The sequence below is a fragment of the Eufriesea mexicana genome, unplaced genomic scaffold (genome assembly GCF_001483705.2).
Source record: "Eufriesea mexicana isolate 0111107269 unplaced genomic scaffold, ASM148370v2 scaffold2888, whole genome shotgun sequence".
NCBI classification, from domain to species: Eukaryota; Metazoa; Arthropoda; class Insecta; order Hymenoptera; family Apidae; genus Eufriesea; species Eufriesea mexicana.
The window spans coordinates 216711-234499 of record NW_016910972.1 but is presented as its reverse complement, the minus strand read 5'-3'; the positions used below and the strand labels follow the sequence as shown (position 1 = coordinate 234499).

At 54.4% G+C, this 17789-nt stretch overlaps 1 protein-coding gene across 1 annotated transcript; it reads left to right on the top strand.

Moving 5' to 3' along the window:
• Positions 1–5470: 5470 nt before the first annotated feature.
• LOC108550595 (segmentation protein runt) lies at positions 5471–8711 on the top strand. The gene is made up of 4 exons (XM_017904360.1): positions 5471–5792; positions 5961–6074; positions 7308–7376; positions 7855–8711. Exons 1-4 carry the CDS (start codon positions 5471–5473, stop codon positions 8313–8315), a joined length of 966 nt encoding a protein of 321 aa, XP_017759849.1. The 3' UTR covers positions 8316–8711.
• Positions 8712–17789: the final 9078 nt, after the last annotated feature.

Sequence of the window (17789 nt, the reverse complement as noted above, 5' to 3'; positions counted from 1 at the left end):
GGAAGAGATCCTGAAGAACTTTCAACCTAATTTCCAAACGATTTCCCGAAACTCTCCTTTAACCTCATCGAAGCGTCGATGTGGAGAGGACAGGAAGAAGCCTCGAGAGTGTGTTTAGACGACACGACGAGCGAATCGCGAGGACCAGCTCGATCGCGAGACTATTATTCCGAGACTCGCGAGCGAGCCCGGAGGAAACATTCGGATAAAGGGAAGTTTGGATCGAAACTGTGCGTATGGGTGTGAAACGGGGTAGTAGGTAGAATCTCGTCCCTCTGGGTACACTGGCGGGTTTAGATTTAGCGTAGGTGTACGCGCGTGCACCCCGTGCGCGGGCATGGGGGCGGAGGGGAGGTTGCACGAGCGAGGGGTGCGTCCCGAACACGTGACGCCTGATTCATACACAGACTGCTACGGAATCAATTTGTAATCTTGACTCGAATTAAGGACGACAGAGGGGTTGATCGGCGTGGAGAGGGGGGTGGCCGGTCGGCTGGAAGGGAAAAGGGCGGAGAGGGGTGGCAGAGGTGGCGGCGTCACAGGGACACGTTTATTGGGAAGCGAGCCTGGCATTTGGTCGGAGAATGTGGCACGGCTACACTGGAATCTCAACTGCCTCGTGCTGAGAGCATTATAGTTTGGTTGTAGGTTATTAGGTGCGTTGGCTAATAGGCATCGATATCGGGTATTAATGGCAGGTAACCAGACGGTGATAATGGGTATCAAAGGGTGGTGTTTTAGCGTGATACGGGGAATAGTAATAGCGGCTTTTACCTTATTATTCCATCAAACCCCCGTCGTACTTTCGCCCCGCGATTTTTACCGTGCCGCTTATGGTTGCCCCTGAGAACAATTTTTCGCTCGTACCCGCGAATATGTGTCGCGAGAAAATCGCGGTAAAAATCTGGGGAGGCTATTAAACTGTATCGAAATTAAATCGAAACCCAACGAACAAACGCACCCCCTGGAACTCGTGTTACGAATAAATCGAGTACGCGTGTTTTACTTGATCCTGAACCACGCGAAAATCGAGGACCCTGGCGAATTTGGAAAACGGAGATCATCTGACACCACTGCGAGATCCACGCCGCAAGCAAGCAATCAGAGGGAAGGAAAGGGGTGGCGCGAGACGAGGGTGCACCGGTTGCCTTTATCGGCCGACAAACTTGACGACACTCGTCCCTCTCTCTCTCTCTCTCTCCCCTCGGTTGTGCGAGGTCGGGCGAGATTCGCGAAAGAGACGAGGCGGCGAAACAAAAGGGGCGTAGCGGGTGGAGGCGAGGGGTGGCATGTGTGGGGGCAGAAAACGATCGGGGCAACGAGAGCGGAAACAAAAGCGACGCGGGGCGATACGCAGTATGGCGACGCTTCCGGCTCGCTCACCGCACACAATGCACACTCCCGTGTTAACTTCTGTGCCCCGTGTGCTTGCTCTTCCCCCACGAGCCATCACCCCTTTTCGTGCATCGTTCTCCGAGTAACGTCGAAACGCGCACCCTCGCCAACTCTCTCTCTCTCTCTCTTTCTGTCTCTGCGTCTCTCGTCGCGAATCCCAAAGTCCGCGCGATTCGCCTTACATCGCTGGCCAGGGCCGACCATACGTTCCATCGAGCCCTCTCTTTCGCACGTCGCACCGTGCAACAAGTTCGCGAACGGAGCGTGTCAATTCCGAACGATCGTCGAATTTTCTTCTCCGTTTCTCTCTATTCCCTTTCACCCTTTGTCGAAACGACACCACCTCCATTTCGCCGTTGAACGAAGACGAAGTTCGACGCTGGGAATCGGACGAGCAGGTTGTACGAAATATTTCGAAATGCTGGAATTTGACACGCTCCAAGCAGAGCAGTTTACTTTGCAGAAAGCTTAACCACCCGACACCGGGTCGCGTTGGCCACGGGGACACGGGGAATTAAAAAAGGCAAGCGGTGTAACCAAGTTCTCACGCGTGGTTGAAAACAGAGATGTCTGAAAAACAGAGGCAACGGGCCCGCGCAGCTCAAAGTAACATTTAAATTCAAACAGGCTGACAGTCGTAATCCAGTCTTTTACTCTGCCGACGCTTTGTGCAATTCAACGCGATCCCGAGTTAATCAAACCTGCGAGTCCTTGACGGAAAATATAACGCGCGTGGTGCAGCGTCGAGGAGCGGATCAAACGACGCCCCTGCCGGCATTGGCCGTGCATCTTTTCACGCTTCCTTTATTTCTCTCCTTTCTCTGCCGCTCTTTTCCTCCTTTTTTCTTATATTCGTCTAACGGTGGCGTCGCCTGATGCCGTGCACGCGTGTCATTGTCTTTGTCCAGGCCAGGCACTAGGCTTTATTAAAAAGGCCTGCTGCCTTTTGCTGGTCACTGGCGAGGAAACGGACGCCCAACGCGCGCTGTCGCGTTTTTAAGAAATTAGTCCTCCCGGCCTGGCTCGTTACGCCAAATGCATCCCTCTCGTCGTCGTATTTTCTCCCGGGCTCTCTGTCTACTGTTAATTAATCGCCGCTCCTGTTGCTGTCGATGCACCGGCTTCTGCACTCGCGAGGCGAAGCTTTGTCCGCGCAAGAGCTTCCGCGCCTTTTCTCCGCCAAGGAACACACGCGGAGCAAACGCGGAGACGCGCGGAGATCGCGAGGAGGAGAGACGAAATCTGGAAAAACGGAATATGTATCGAAAGATATTTTTCTTCGAGTCGACTGTAGACCGAGGGTGAAAAAAGTGGCGGTGTAACGCTTCGGTCGCGACTCTATCTTTTATCAGGGACGTCTCCATCGAACCGGAGAGCGTGACGAGAGAATAGAATGCATCGGGTGTAAGCTTTCCAGCCTTTCAATCGTCGCAGATGCCTCGCGAGGGGAAAAAAGCGGCAGAGGGTGGGGAAAAAATGGGGTTAATCTCGCGCTAATCCGCACCGGTTGGTGTAAAAGCCGTAAGAAAACTGTCGTTGCTCAAGGACAGGCTGTAAAACGCGTGAAAGCAGCGAGAATCGGAGGGAACCTTTCCACGCACTTTTACCTAGAAATTAGCCTGTGAACCTTTGAGAAACGCGTCGGTCGTGACGATCGGCAGTAAAAGTTTCGAAACTGGGCCTTTATGGATCGTGGCCTGTATTCCGCCGAGGGGGCTACCGACGAGGACGCTCTCTTTCCATAGAAAGTAATTCCCGGCATCGATTTTGGGCTGGAAAATTCGTGACACAAAGATCGCGTCGAAATTACGATACGCTTTACGACTCGGTAGACTAAAATCCAATCATCGTTCGTTTGTCCCGACCGGTGGGAACGCGTTGGTTACCGTTTCCTCGGAATCGCGAAATTCGAGTGTTGAAAGTATCACTGCGCGATCGAGAATTCGAGAATTTTTCGTCCCTTCTGGACGCCAAAATTTTTCACCCTGGCTCGGCGGGAGGAGATGCAAAATTCTTTTACCGTAGCGGATCGCGGAGCGTCATCGAGAAAGTTTCGGCAGGGCTACCAAACACCCTGGATCACACAGGGCAGGGCCGAAATGAAAAATGAAAAAAACAAGAGGCGAGCGGAGAAATCGCGCGATCCGGAAATTTAATCCGGCCTCGTTTAACCCTTCCTCTTTGCAACGGCGTGCCGAACGGCGAGAAAGGGGTGGCAAGAGACTGCGAGTGCAATTTCGTTGTAAATCTCGCAGGAAAGCCCCCGTGAACGACACGCTGACCCAGAAAGTCAAAGGGTTGGGATTCCGTCAAGATCGATTCGAATTTCGTGCACGGCCAACGCCAGCCTTTACGACCTGTCCTTTTCGAGTTTCCGCCAAAAGGGCTGAATTGGCGCGCCTCTTTTGCGCGAAAATCGGTGAAATGAGCCTCGACACCCTAATAAATCTCTCGCCACACCGCCTTTCCATCTTTCTCCGCTCCGGCCTGCACGCTTCCGCTGCGCGCTCCCCGGCCCCCCACGAGGACACCGCGTGCACTTCTGTCCAAATATTGGGCCCTGTCGGTCCCCGATCCTCGTAACTCGACAAATTACCCGATCGTGCGACCGAGAACGCTCGTTCCAAGAATTTCGCGAAATTTCTGTCTCCGGAACTTTGCGTCTTCGTCCGCAGGGAACGCGAAATTACCGCTCGCCGCGAGAAAACTCGAGGAATATCGCGCAGGCGCGTACCCCTGTTGGCGAACGCGATGGAGATCGACGAGTTTCAACGAGGACTTCGCGCGAGATCCGACGTATAGATCGGTGGAGATTGGAAGAAAGAACCTAGGTGCTACCGGTTATCCGATGTTCCGGGAACCGACCCCCTCGGAGGGGACTGGCGCGAGTGCCTGTCCAAACATCGTGAGCCGCGGGGACGACTCGCAGTGGGCAAATCCGCCAAACTTAATAAATTCGTCAAAAGTTAATTCCACGGTAACCACAGGATTATCCGGCCTTAACGAGGGCGTGATCCAGGGCTTTGCATACCTCTTGCCCGCCTCGATCTTGGCCAGGATTAAGACCTACTAATTCTGAAAAAACGACAATGACGTAAGGGGGGCATGCATTATCCTTGCACTCGGACCGAGTGTTGCCGTGGCAAAATCGAATTCCTCGGCCGAGGCACCCCCTCGTGATCCGTACTCGCATCCGCGAAGCCGATTCTCCGAGCCACCTGATCGTCCGAGCGTTCGCGGAGGCGAAGAAACGCGCGGAACGGAGGAGCGTGGAGGACTGGTGGGGTGGTTGGAACACGTGCGCGTGAAAATTGACGTGGTCACGTAAGCGTGGCGCGGCAGAAGCTGGCAAGGTAGACGGTGGCGAGAAGATCGGCTACGGGGACGCGATGCAGCGGAAGGGTACGGATCGGAAGGAGACAGGGCGAGTCGGGGGCGAGTCGGGGGCGAGTCGGGTGGCGCTGGGGCGCGAGTGAGAGGGAGGACGCAGCGGACGGCAGAGAGCGGAAATGAAGAGCGGAGGCACAAGCCACCCTTGGCAAGAGAGGCAGCAGGCTGGCAGCCCCTTTCGCAAGGCACCCCCTAAGCCTGGTTAGGGGCGAAGGCGGCGAGCCGCGGAGGCCACAACACGACCGCCGTCCTCATTGGTCGACGCGCCTGGCCTGGGTGGGGCTCCGGAAAAATTGGAGGGGAGAAAAATCCCCTCTAAATAGCTGCGGCTGCGGCCGCGAAAAACTAGAATCCGCTCAGCCGGCATCGAGTGCGCGTCGGTTTAGCGTCAAACTTTTTCCTCGCTGTCGTATCGTTTTTATTCTCCAGCGACCCCCGAAAGTGTGCACGACGTCGCGGTCGTAGTCATCGTCGGTTCCTCCAGGGATTATTCTCCGCGGAGATTTTTATTCCCGTTGATCGGCCATCCGATGGACCAGTGTGTTCGAGTGCGCTCGGTTGGTACTCAGTGATCGAACATTCGGACGCGGTGTGCTGAGAAGATACTCGGTGTTGCCGTGGATTATACCGTGACCACGTTGGACTATCGTTACATCGGCGGGCACAGAGATCGCACGGTGGAAAAATGCATCTGCCGGAAGGACCATTAGGAATGGACAACTTCAACGTGATTCACGAGACGCTGCAGGCTTGTCACGGGGATTTAGTGAGGACCGGAAGTCCCGCCATCCTCTGTACCGCGTTGCCATCGCACTGGAGGTCGAACAAGTCTCTGCCGGTGGCTTTCAAGGTCGTCGCCCTGGACGAGGTCAGCGACGGCACCTTGGTCACCATCCGAGCCGGCAACGACGAGAACTGCTGCGGCGAACTCAGGAATTGCACCGCGCTCATGAAGAACCAAGTCGCCAAGTTCAACGATCTCAGATTCGTTGGACGTAGCGGAAGAGGTCAGTGTCCCGTGGATTTACTATCCCCCCTCTCTCCCTCTCTTTCTCTATCTCTTTCTTTAAATCTCGTAACGGGAGCGCAACGAGAAAAGAAAAAGAACGAAAGGGAAGAAATGCTTGCGAGAGTAGGCTCGGAGAAATAATCGAGGTACTTTTACCTGATTACAGGAAAATCGTTTTCCCTGACTATCCAAATCAGCACGGTACCCTTCCAAGTCGCCACCTACACGAAGGCTATCAAAGTGACCGTGGACGGACCCAGGGAACCACGATCCAAGTCGAGTAAGTTCACCCAAACAAGTTGCGCCCCCCAAACTCGACTACTCCTTCCTCTTGTCGGGGGACCATCGCGAAGATTCGGGAAACGACCACAGGACCGATCCGGGTAGTCTCGGGTACTCTCGGGTTTGCGGAAATGCCGCGGAAAGACGCGCAAAGAGGGATTCCGCGGGCAATGGAGCGGGCTCCGCGTGGCCGGCGTAGAATCCGCAAACGGGTGTCGGATCCTCGTAGGCGTTTAATAATCCGGTGGACCTCAAACCGCGAGCCGCGCGGCGGTCGCAGAGACTCGCAGCAGCAGCAGCAGCAGCAGCAGCAGCAGTAGCAGCCTCTAGCAGTCGTTTGCACGTGCACGTGCATAAGGGTGGCTGTGCGCGCGCGCACACGCACACGCGGGGAAAACGCGTGAAAACGTGGCGTGTAGGTAGGAAGCGGAGGTTGGCATCGGTTCAAGCCGCGACGATCGCGGCTCGTCGGCTTCCTTTTAACGTCCTCGCTTATTTTCCCTGGCTGGAAGCCCCGGATTGGCCTGGAGAACGCTAACCGTGCACTACGCTGGCCTATGTTTATCGGGGCGGCATTCGGTCGGGCCAAAGAGCCGGACGAAGCCGCGGGAGGTACAACGACGACGACGCGGACCGTCGTCTGCAAAGGAGCCGCGTTTATGCGTTTGTTTATCGCGCCGCATATGGCGGTAGCATGTGGCTCGTAACTAGCGAGCGTAACGCTGCGATCCTGTAAACAGAGATCGCTAGCTCGCCTCCGGAGAGCCGTCGTTAATCCGCGTTTTATGGGATCCCGGACAGAGTCTCGCTGCCTCCGCATTTTTCTTCTTTTCTTTCCTTTTTTTTCCTCTTTATTTTTCTTTTTTTTTTTCTACCTCCGCCATGGCTGGGTCTTTGTCAGTTCGTTAGGCGTGTCTGGCCATAGAGCCGAACGAAGATTCGCCGAGCCAAACGGATTCTTTCTTTTCTGCTCGTCTCCTCGTATCGGTCGATCGAACGGAATCCGTGAAACGCGAATTAACCTTGGGTGAATCGATCGGACGACAGGGTGGAAAAGTTCGTCAAGGTTGACTCTGTGGCTGCTACCGTTGCCGTTTCGGGAAACCTTGATCGTCGGATGGTTATTTATAGCGTGGAAGGAATCGCGTCGGAGGCACGCGTCTCCCATCTATTTTCGAAAGCTTCGATCGCGACTAAGGAAAACGTTTCTCTGTCGTTTGCAGATTACCAGTGAACCCATGGGTGGACGTGGCGTACCTGAGTCACGCGTGGCACCTGCATCATCCCGCGTTCGTGAAAGGTAAGCGAGCGATTGGCCGATGCAACTCGGTCTGTCTCGATCCGATGCGACGTATCAGTCACGCGGAACCGTGTTCCTAATCGCTGCCATTCGAGCCCTTCGTCCTCGAGTCGCGCGCAATCGATCAAAGGCCAACAATGCACGCGGCCGAAGAATCGAACCGACTCCGGCTAGGAAAAAAGCCTCGAAAGAGGACGACACGCGTTTCAACGAAAAGAGAGAGAGAGAGAGAAAGAGAGAGCTGGCGTTATCGATTTCGCCAGAGTCCGCGACGCCTGCCGATGATTCATACCCCGTAGCTGGACCGAGGGTGAGCCTGAGCTCCCTTTTCCCACACAAAACGGACCCCTTCGGCCCCCATGCATCCACCCTGGCGGCCTACGCGACGACAATACCGCGCGACGCGACTCCCTTCGATATCTCGATCTTCTGCCAACCGCCACACTAATCGCCGCGTTTCTTTCTTCCTCTTCTTCAGGAACCATACCGATGTCGTCGACGGAACTCTTTCCGCCGACCTTCCCGCCGACCGTTCTGCCGTCGTATCCGTTCGACCACGTGAAATATCCGGCGGAATTCGCGACGCTGCCGCCAAAAACCAGCAGCAGCACCACCACGCCGGCCACCATCCCGAACAGCCCGTCCAGAACGCCGCCCAAGAGCCCCAGCGAGTCCGGAAGCGAGTCAGCCGCCGAGGAGATTCGCAGCGCGTTCGTGCCGATCAGATTGAACACGCTGCCGCCAACGTCGTCCGTCATCACCGCCTCCTCGTCGTCGCCGGAAAGGCTGGCCGGCCCCAAGAAGGTCGCGGAGGGTGCGAGGAACGAGCTGAAGGCGCCAACCGCCCTCATCTCGCGGTCCCTGTCGCCCAAGAGGAGCCCATCTCCGACCAAGATCTCGTCGCCACCGCCTGCGAAACCGGTCTGGAGGCCGTACTAGGGCGAAAGGATGCCGAGCACTCGGTGAAACGAGGGTATACGATTCCCGCTGGAAGGCTAGTGATTACTTAGACGTCGTCGGCGGATGTACAGTCTCTTCGGGAGAAGAGAGCGTGACCGACGTTAATCCGTGTGGGCCCTGCCACGCAGGGCTCTTTTCTTCCTCCCACCTTTCCATTTCCCGCTCTTCGTTTCCTCCATCGTTTTTCCTTCATCGTTTTCACGATATTCACCGTCACACGAGGACACGAGAGCGACGCTTTAGCGCGTCCTCGGTTTTACGAGGACGCCGGTGGCGAGAGACGTCTTACGGAGTCGCGTTACGGTGCTCGTATCTAGACTCCCTTTCTCTCTCTCTCTCTCTCTCTCTCTCTCTCTCGGTGATCGACGATCTCTCCCTTCCCCTCCATCTATCTGTATAATCTATCTCTCTCTGGACGATCGGAGGCTGGTCACCTTTGATCGCTGTACTCGATCGTGTGAATATTCGCGAGATTCGTTATTGTACATAGAGTTTGTATATACGTGTAGATAGTTCGTGGACAATAATTGTAGAGAGACGAGAATTATTGTATGTACAGTTTTACGTGTGAATAGGAACGTGTGTGCGTGCGAGGAAAATCAGAGAGACTAAAAAGACAGAGATATTGATATTATTTATAAGCCAGAGATCTAATTTAATGTAAACAGATGGTATTATATAGAGACGCGACGAGGCAAATAAAATCGAAATCCATGCGAAAAATTGAAACACCATGTGTATAATTCGCGCGTCCACGTACCTGCTTCGTCGTCGCGAGATCTTTTTCACGGGGAGCGCTAAGGGGGCGCCTAAGACGCGTAAGAGAAGCGTGTCAGGATGGATCTGCTCGGAAATATCCGTCTGACGCGTGAAAGAGACACGGAACGGTGTTCCGTGCGGCTGCAAGGGGAATCCATATTTCTTTTTTCAGTCGCGATTTAAATCTGAATGGCCGTTCCGCCGTGGTCGTTCAAGGTTCCAGCGTGTGCACGTACGGGTTCCCATACGGCGGGCACAAGGGTAGAGAATGGTTTATATCGAGGGGAGTGCGTGAGATCTGTATTAGTAGCGATAGGCCAGAACGGCAGTGTCTCTCATTCCGGATCCGATGGAGGGTTCGCAGGGACGAGAGTACCTCGATGGGGAAACCGGGCAGCAAAGAGCGACGAAACGGTTTTTGCCCTGGCATTTTTCTGCCCTGTCGTCGGGCCGAGAGTAATCGGTGGACGTGGAAAAAGGCGAAACGGCGTCGTGAAATTTGGGCCAGAGGTAATTTCCGTGCGGCGAACGCCACGGCGAATACTTCAAATTCGACGTTTCCAGCGGATATCGCGTTACGATGGGCCAAGCCTCCATTGCCGCCACTATGTCACCGTGAAACATAACCTAGGACAAGGGATTCCGTGTATTTTTTATATTTCATTCCTCTCCCTCTCTTTTTGTACTTCCCTTTCCCCGCGCCTTCTTTTTCCCTCTTTTTCCAATTTTTTTCGGCTTTGCCCCCGCCGTTGTTTGCCCGTCCTCGCTCGATCGTTGCCGGATACGTTTGTCAGGCCGGTGCATGAAAGTCGAGGACAGTTAATCTCGGTGACACGGTATAACTCAATCCTCGCCGGGGGAATATAATTCTTGACGCGTGTCCTCCCCCCCGAAGAAAACCATCGGAATTGCCCGTGAAAAGCGACCGACCGAGTTATCGACTCTGATAACGAATGCCTCGGGAAAATGGGATGAATATTAAAAAGCGAGGGGAGAGAGACAGAGTGCTCGATTCGACGGATTCGGGACGCGGGCTTGTCGTTTTCGGAGATCGATGTTTGCGGGTAGGCTATAGTCGGAATCGTCTCGACGGCACGCAGATATTTCTAGTTCGTATGGGAATTTCGTACGGGAAAAATTCGACCGATCCCGATTCGCGATCATCGGAATTTCCACGGAAACGCGAACCGTGCCGGCAATTGTCAAAGATCGAACGAACGCGAAGAGAGAGCGCGGCGCAATGGAGGAAATTTGGGAAAATTGAACGGGATCGGCGAAAGGAAAATGAGAACCGCGTCAACACCCCGTCGCCGTGGGGCTGTTCGTTGACGAGTAGACAACAGAACCAAGCAACCATGAAGGGTCGCCGCATGAACCGAGCCAAACCGATCGGAGGCAATCCGTGCGCGCGAGCCAGTCGGTGCTAACTAATGTTTGCTCAAAGAATCGCGACGAATAATCGAGTCAGCACAGCAGAAGAGAGGAAAAAATCAGCGTCCGAATCACCGGCGGAATAATCGACTTTCATCGGACGGACTTCCTCGCCTCGCGATTTTCCAGCACGGCCCTCTGAAATGGACGATGTTTGACGAGCCCCTTGGATAGCCGCTCTCCTAATGGATCAGCGGAATATACGGACTGTGCTGGAAATCATAGAATTGTCGTCAAAGTACGACCAGTTGTTTCAAAAACCCGGATAAATATCGGGATTGAAAGTAGCTTTCGGGGTTGGTCGTGCGAACGCGCTTTTCTAAATTTTCCCGCGTCCATTTCTAGTCTGTAGTCTAACTCTAAATTACTCGAAATGTTCTTGGAAAGAGAAAAAGGGAGGAGGAATCGCTTTTATTCCATAGCGATTAACTGCATAGAAACCCGGAATATTCTCATCGGCCTGAACTCTGTCTGGAGGAAGAGAATTGGACCTGGAGTTTTCCGGCGTGGAAATCCATCACGGTCGGGTGTAGCAGGGAAAAATGGTGGAACGAAAGGTGGAGCCGGGACAAGGCGGCAAAGTATTCCAACGATCCGAGCGTGTGTCAACATGCCAGAGGAGGATTCTGCTGCCGGCGGCCGCGGCGGTAGGATCGCGAGGACAGAGCTCGAGGGTCCTAGAGTTAGGCAATCAGCGTTGATGAGGGGGCTCTCAGGGGGTGAAGGGCTCGGACAATTAGTAACCACCCTGCCCCCGTATCTTCCCGCACCTTCGGCCTGCGATTCAACCGGTGAAGCCAGCCAACAACGCGGCGACCGCAGCCGCCACGCATGCGAAAGAGGCTGCTCCATGTCGAGAGAGCGAGAGAGACAAGAGGAGAGAGAGTGCCGTCGTTTACGTCTGTACGCCGCTTTGCGTAGATTACGCTGCTCTAAAGGGCTCTCTTCGTTGCGCCGGATAATGTCAGCACGAGCCGAGTATTGGCAGAGTTAAGAAGGGAATTTCGACTGCTATGGGAACTATGCTCGAGTTTTTCGTCTATAGATCCACGAGTGGAAGTCGAGGGTGTCTCGGGAAAAAATTCGCGATAGGCAGCGAATAATCTTCGCTTCTCCCAAAATCGAACGCTTGCACCCTGTCACGCGAATACCGAGTCACCTTCAGCTCCGCGTCCCGCGATTTCTTCCCATGTCGCGGTGAGTCATCTAGCCACGACTCCCCGTTTGAAAGCTAAATCCAAGCCCGGACAAACGACGCGTCCGATTACGAACTGCGGAGGAGTCAGCGGGACCCGAGTCTGGTGATTAAGAGTCCGCGAACCTATCGAATAGCCGAACGGACGACGAGACTACCAAAGGCGAAGCGATGCACCCCCTGCTCGGATCGTTGAATCGTTTATTCCAAACGCTTGGAAACGCTTGGAAACGCTTGGAAACGCTTGGAAACTAGCGCGGGGTGGAGCGGTCCAGCTGGAGGAACGCGCCACTAATTGCCCCCATCTTCCGTTTCCGCGAAACGTGTCGAGGATTACACGAGGTCCTCGGTCGGGGATGAGTCTCCTCGACGGAGACCGCGGGAATAATAAGCCTGTCTCTCGTGGAGGGTTTCGTCCTCGTTCCTTGACGACCATCGGAGAAGCTCGGCACTCGGCAGGGGAAGAGGCGCCAACCAACATCTCGAGGCGGTGGCGTCTTTCGAGATAAAGGCGGGCACGCGCGCGAGACCTTAGGAGACGCCTAACGAGCTGTTTTGCATGGCAATGCTTCGACCCGGTTGTTATCGGTTATCGATCCGTCAGGAAGCAACGCAGCCAACGGCACGCTGCCATGGATTAAAGAGAACCTGCGCCCGGGCTGCGTGCACGTTCGTGCACTCGTTTCGCGTGCACGCAGAGGGACAGAGAGTCCCCGTGCGGGAGAAGGAGGACGAGAGAAGAGGAAGGGAGAGTGGATGTGGCTGCAAGCATATTTCCAGGCCACACGGTTGTTTGACCGATTGCCACCGGGAGCCGGTGAAAAGACGCGTCGTTTCGCGGAAACCACCGATTTTCCGTCGGCCGCTGCTAAATCGATGGATTCGCGCGCCGAGTCGAGTGGGGAAATCGCCAAGACGGTCACCGGTACTGCGACGGAAACGAAATTGGTCGAAGCGAGGACGAGGTAACGTCTGTAACCGTGGCACAAGTGAGTGGACGCGCAGGCAGCCAGCAGGCAGACAGGCAGGCAGCAGCAAGCAGGCGGGTGAGCACGCGCGACTGCATTAACGGGGCCAGTGTCGCAAGATCAAACAAGATAATTAATCTCGTTAGTCCCGAATCAACCTGCGCTCTCTATTATCGGATTACCATACCGGTTGCCCGGCAATTTGTCAACGCGGCGCATTCCTCTGCGATTTCCTCGACGGTGTGCGGCCCAAGGACCAGCGCGGCTCTCGCCGACAAAGTGTGTTTTCGTCGGATTAACGGATCCCGACGAGGGGTATAGAGTTGGCTACGGGCTTAGAAATCCAACAGAGGGAAAACGACGCGTCTTCGCGCGCATTTCGGGGAAACGCGATGACCCGATGGTCGATCGTAAAAGGCAATAAACCGCAAAAATTTCCCGCGAGCCGTTTATAAAACCGCACTCGAGCCGTTGGTTCCAGGAGACCGTTGGCACGGTAGTATCGGTCGTTGCTTTCCGAGCTAAAAGATCGGCCATGTTTGCGACCCGTTTTGCCAAGGGTGAATCCCCGTCCGAGTTGTGGATGCAACGGAGAGGCCTCTGCTCGTGGGTAACTCGCTTGTAGGTCATTTACGAGGACAATTTCATCATCGACTTTACGATAGGGTTCCTGGCCAGTCCGGCATCCGGAGTGGTAGCAGTCAGTGCAATGGGAAACGGTGCGTCCCGATGGAAAAGACGAGCCCTGTGAGCAATATTCGAATTGCTTGAGGTAAAAGTTGTGGTCGTCGCATGGCGAAAGCCCGTATAAACTTTTATGATTTCGTTTTATAATGAGCATGCCTTTCCCTCCGCCGATCCCCTTTTTCTTTTTGCCTGAGACCCCGGAGCGGGGTCCCTGGGGGGCGAGCATGCCCCGTCGTTCCACCAATTTCTCGGCTAGAATTCTAATTTAATTAGAGAGCCACTTTGTGCGCCGCCTACATTCCATTTCCCTCCACTTCGCTTCTTTTCCCTCTTTTTTATTCTTCTCACCTCTACCTTGTAATTTCGTCGAATTACCGGGAGAGGATCGTGGCCGGCACCAGACCCCCTGTCGAATATATTTATACCGGTTTCCCGTGTCCTGCAACGATTCCTCCGCTCGCCTTTGTTCCATCAACCACGACCACCGCACTCTGTGCGTCCGCTTAAAAAGATCGTTCCACCAATCTCGCGATGGCCAATTGCCGTTTTGGCTTCGATAATTTCCACCGACCCGTTCCTCCCGTCGCCCGCGCCACTCAGACACGACCGAACAATCGCGGCCTTGTGCCTCCGTTAATTAGTCTTTAGTCGTTCACCGTGTCTTTCCAAACTGGACAAACGCAAACGGCTTTAATCGTATTAGCCGCGATCTTAAGCTCTCGAAACTGCCAGCGTTAATCTGTCGGAGAAGTTTACGACGGGTCTCGCGAGTTTAACCTCCGAGTATAACGACTCTATTCACCGTACAATGACGCTAATTACGCGCGTACCGACCACACGACGCGCCTCGTTGCAGCGTCTTACCCGATCCTTTCGAAATGACGACCAGCCAGATCGCAGGACTCGCTCCCGGAACGCGAAGGAGACGTCGGAGGATTGCTAATCGAATAATTGACGGTGGGTCGACGCGGGATTCTCGATAAATCGATGGATCGTGCTAAGTTTGATCCAGCTGACCGGCCAAGGCTCGATTCTTTCCGAAGCCGCCTACCATCCACGGGGCAAAGCGGAACTCATCAGGCCGAGAGGAAGTGAACACATCGGAACAATTTCCTTACACCGTCTCCGCTCCCTTCCGTCGCCACCCTCCTCCCTTGGACCTTCCCGTCGTCACCCTATCCTCGCAGTCGCTACTGAAATTTTGACCCCTCAGCGATTGACCAATTTACCAAATCGATACACGTCCAAATGAACCTACGTAATATCTCCGAGCCGACTCTGTCCCTCGCGCTCCTTTGCATTGCCCTGTCTGTGCCTTCTAGAGTCAACCTCTCCGCCCTGTTCCGCTTAAACCGCTGGCTACTACGCTGTTCACCAGCGACCACCGTCGTTCCCCGAACTTGGTCGTCGAGGGGATCTTTTCCGGTTTTATTTCCTTGCGTCGACGCGTGAAAATTTGCGTCGAAATCGCAAGATGCTTCGCCCTTTCATCGCGATTGGAATCACCCGTTAGGGGTTGGAACGAACGACGCGTTCGAACGAACGGATTGCCACTGGGTGTCAAAAATTTCGACGAAAACGAGAAACTCTGAGACTTCTCCGGAGTTCTCTGGAGTTCTCTTGTAAAATGAATAAAATTGGCAAAGAAATGGGAGGAATTCGAAGAAAACGAGCGAAACTAGCATGCGGGAAACGGGAAGCGTGAGGTTGGCTGGATGAGAAGGCCTGGGATACTCTCCCTTGGCACTTCGGCCTGTAATGACATCAACCAGGTGATCTATCGATGTTGAAAGCGGCGCACGAAGGAGTCTATGGTAAAAAGGAAATCGGCGAGAGTTAAATAGAGAGGCGTCGGTGAAAAGGGAGACTGTCGTCTAGAACGTGCAAAAGCAGCCGGCATTTTTAATGTCGCGCAAGAGGGTACTTAGTAGCTGTCCTCTCGGAGGCAGCAGCCCCCTGTGTCTACCCACCCTCTAGATATTACCCTTTGGAATAGCAGCAAAAATTATGGACAGCCGATAGGCCAGCAGCCGCTGCAGGGGTGCGTCTCATCCATTTAGGTCCATCACACGTGACTGGATGGGGTGAGACTTACCCCGCAGAGGTTCTCACGTAGATTATGACCTCCTCACCCTCCAACCTCCGGTGCTGGAGTCGGGAAAGCACGTCCGTACGTGGACCGCGATTTTCCACGCTTTTTCCCGAAGCAATTCGAGAAAGTTACGTCCGTCGGGATAATTTCTCCTTTCTCTCGCGACGATGATGGTCATAGGACCTCGATTATCCTTCGGAGACGTGTGTTCCATTCGCGTCGTTTTACTGCCAAACCGGGAGGTGGAAACGACGGGCGCGACGAGGCCGATTCCGAGCGATCGTCTCGAAATCTTTCGAGTTCAGAGGGGGTGGTGTTTCGGTTGTAGGGCAGATTTATCGATTATTCCCGGTCCAGTGGTCCCCTTTTCGTTGAACGTGCCACGGGCTAACCCCGGGACGCGCGTGTACAGCACGCGAAATTTACGACGGCAAACATCCGTGATATCCCTGTTCGATCAACTCGGGAAGAAAAGATTCTCGGCCGAGTCGCGGAGTTTACAACCGGTCGCGTATCGATCATGCTCCCCCGCTCTAATTCTTCTCGAATTTCAATCGAAACAACTCCGCGGTGTTTCGTCGGTTTGGGGGCGAGGGGGTGAGAGAGAGAAAAAATTGGGAAAAAAAGGGAGGGTAGAAAAATGAACGGTAAAACATAGGGGCTCGATCAGCGATTCCATTTGCTAGTGCAAATCCATCGGCACGAGGAATACATTAACCGCGAGTACAAACACGCAGTTCGCGAGTGAAAAAGACCAAAATAAAAAAAGGAAAAAAAATGCCGGAGAGCGAGAGGGCGGGAGGGGAAAGGAACGGGGGAGGGACAGAGAGGTAGAACGAGAGGAAAAAGCAAATCTTTTTCCATTAACATCATTTACTGTACGCGAACCACGCGGCTAGTCGCGTACGTGATACACGCGCCACTGGATAGCGCGCGCGCGAGAGCGCGCGTGTGTGTGTGTACGCGCGAGAGCGTACACGCCAACACTCGCGCGACTGCACTCTCACCCTTCGTACAGCCGTATTACGGTCGTCGGGGGTAAACCACCCTGGCCTCTAGGAGCCGAGAGCGGGAGCCCGCAGGGGTACGCCACGACAACCCCCGTAGCAACCCCTCAAAATCAACCGAACTCTACTCCCCGCGTGCTCCTTTCGGTCACCCCTCCCTCTTCCGCTCTGCTTCCAACTCCTGATCCATTCTGTAGACGTTAATACCGCGAGAGGTATCCATCCGTGCCCTATTCTCGCTTCGAAATCTACTCCGACCGCGCTCGTGCTACCCTTCTTCCCGGCATTACGGGCTAATATGAACCTTCCAGCGGTCTTTTCGACCAGACGCTGCTGTTTCATCGCCAATCTCCCAGTGATTCCTGCGAAACCGAGTACCCGCGAATTCTCGAAACGGAGCGGAGCGTCGACGCTGCGTCGCGTCGCGTCGCGCGAGAGGAATTTATGACGGCGTCTAGAGAGACCTGGTCTTTGGGAATTAAAACAGGAGGTTCGACAGACGTGGACGTCGTCTTTGGAGATCGATGCGGATCGTATATAGCAAGAGGATATTACGGAATCCGGTGTTTCCGTCGCGATGGAAAATCCACGCGATCGGAAAGGAGCGGGCGGAAAAAGGAGTGCCGCGGAGATCGAAATTTCATTGGACGGAGAACAGAGGAGGAGCGGAGAGAGAGAGGGGCTCTCTCTCGATCAAATTCGGAAGTGGCAATATATAGGTAGACGGGTGTTGCAATATCCCGGCGGTTCGATCGGTTCTCTCCTTTAAGAAGAGCGCAATTCACCGACAGCTCGGACATCCCCAAAAGGGATTGCAAATACGGTGGCGGTGACAGAGAGCGCCCTTTGCATTCGGGATGCAGCGGCAAGTTAAGACTAAAGTTTGAAACACAATCAAGGGCCCTATAAAGGGCATCCAGCAACGGGGCCAGCAATAATGCATGCGGCGTGCATTCTACCCCTCTGGCTAGATGGGGTTCTTTGTACTAAGGGCTGCGCCAGAGGCCGGAGCCGGGCTTGGATATACATGGAGGAGAGAGCTAACACCATTATCTAATACTCCTGGGTGCCCATATGTGGTGCTCCAGCTACGAGCCACCGTACCCATTCTCGAAAACCTCTGCCCACGGTCATCCCTTCGCCGACTCTGCACGCACCACCCTTCTTCCTCCATCCCCCACCGTTTTCTTTTATTATCCCGGACCCCTAACCCGCCGAATCTCTCGCTATTTACCCTGCCGTTGGCCTAATTACGGATAACAAGCTGCAAAGCGGATTCTTCCTCGCTCCTGCCGATTGATAACCCGCGCGATA

Bases quoted from the DNA above. Each gene is read 5' to 3' on its own strand.
- LOC108550595 (XM_017904360.1), top strand. From the start codon at position 5,471: ATGCATCTGCCGGAAGGACCATTAGGAATGGACAACTTCAACGTGATT. The intron at 5,793-5,960 runs GTCAGTGTCCCG...ACCTGATTACAG, and splicing joins CGTTGGACGTAGCGGAAGAG to GAAAATCGTTTTCCCTGACT. The intron at 6,075-7,307 runs GTAAGTTCACCC...GCAGATTACCAG, and splicing joins GGAACCACGATCCAAGTCGA to TGAACCCATGGGTGGACGTG.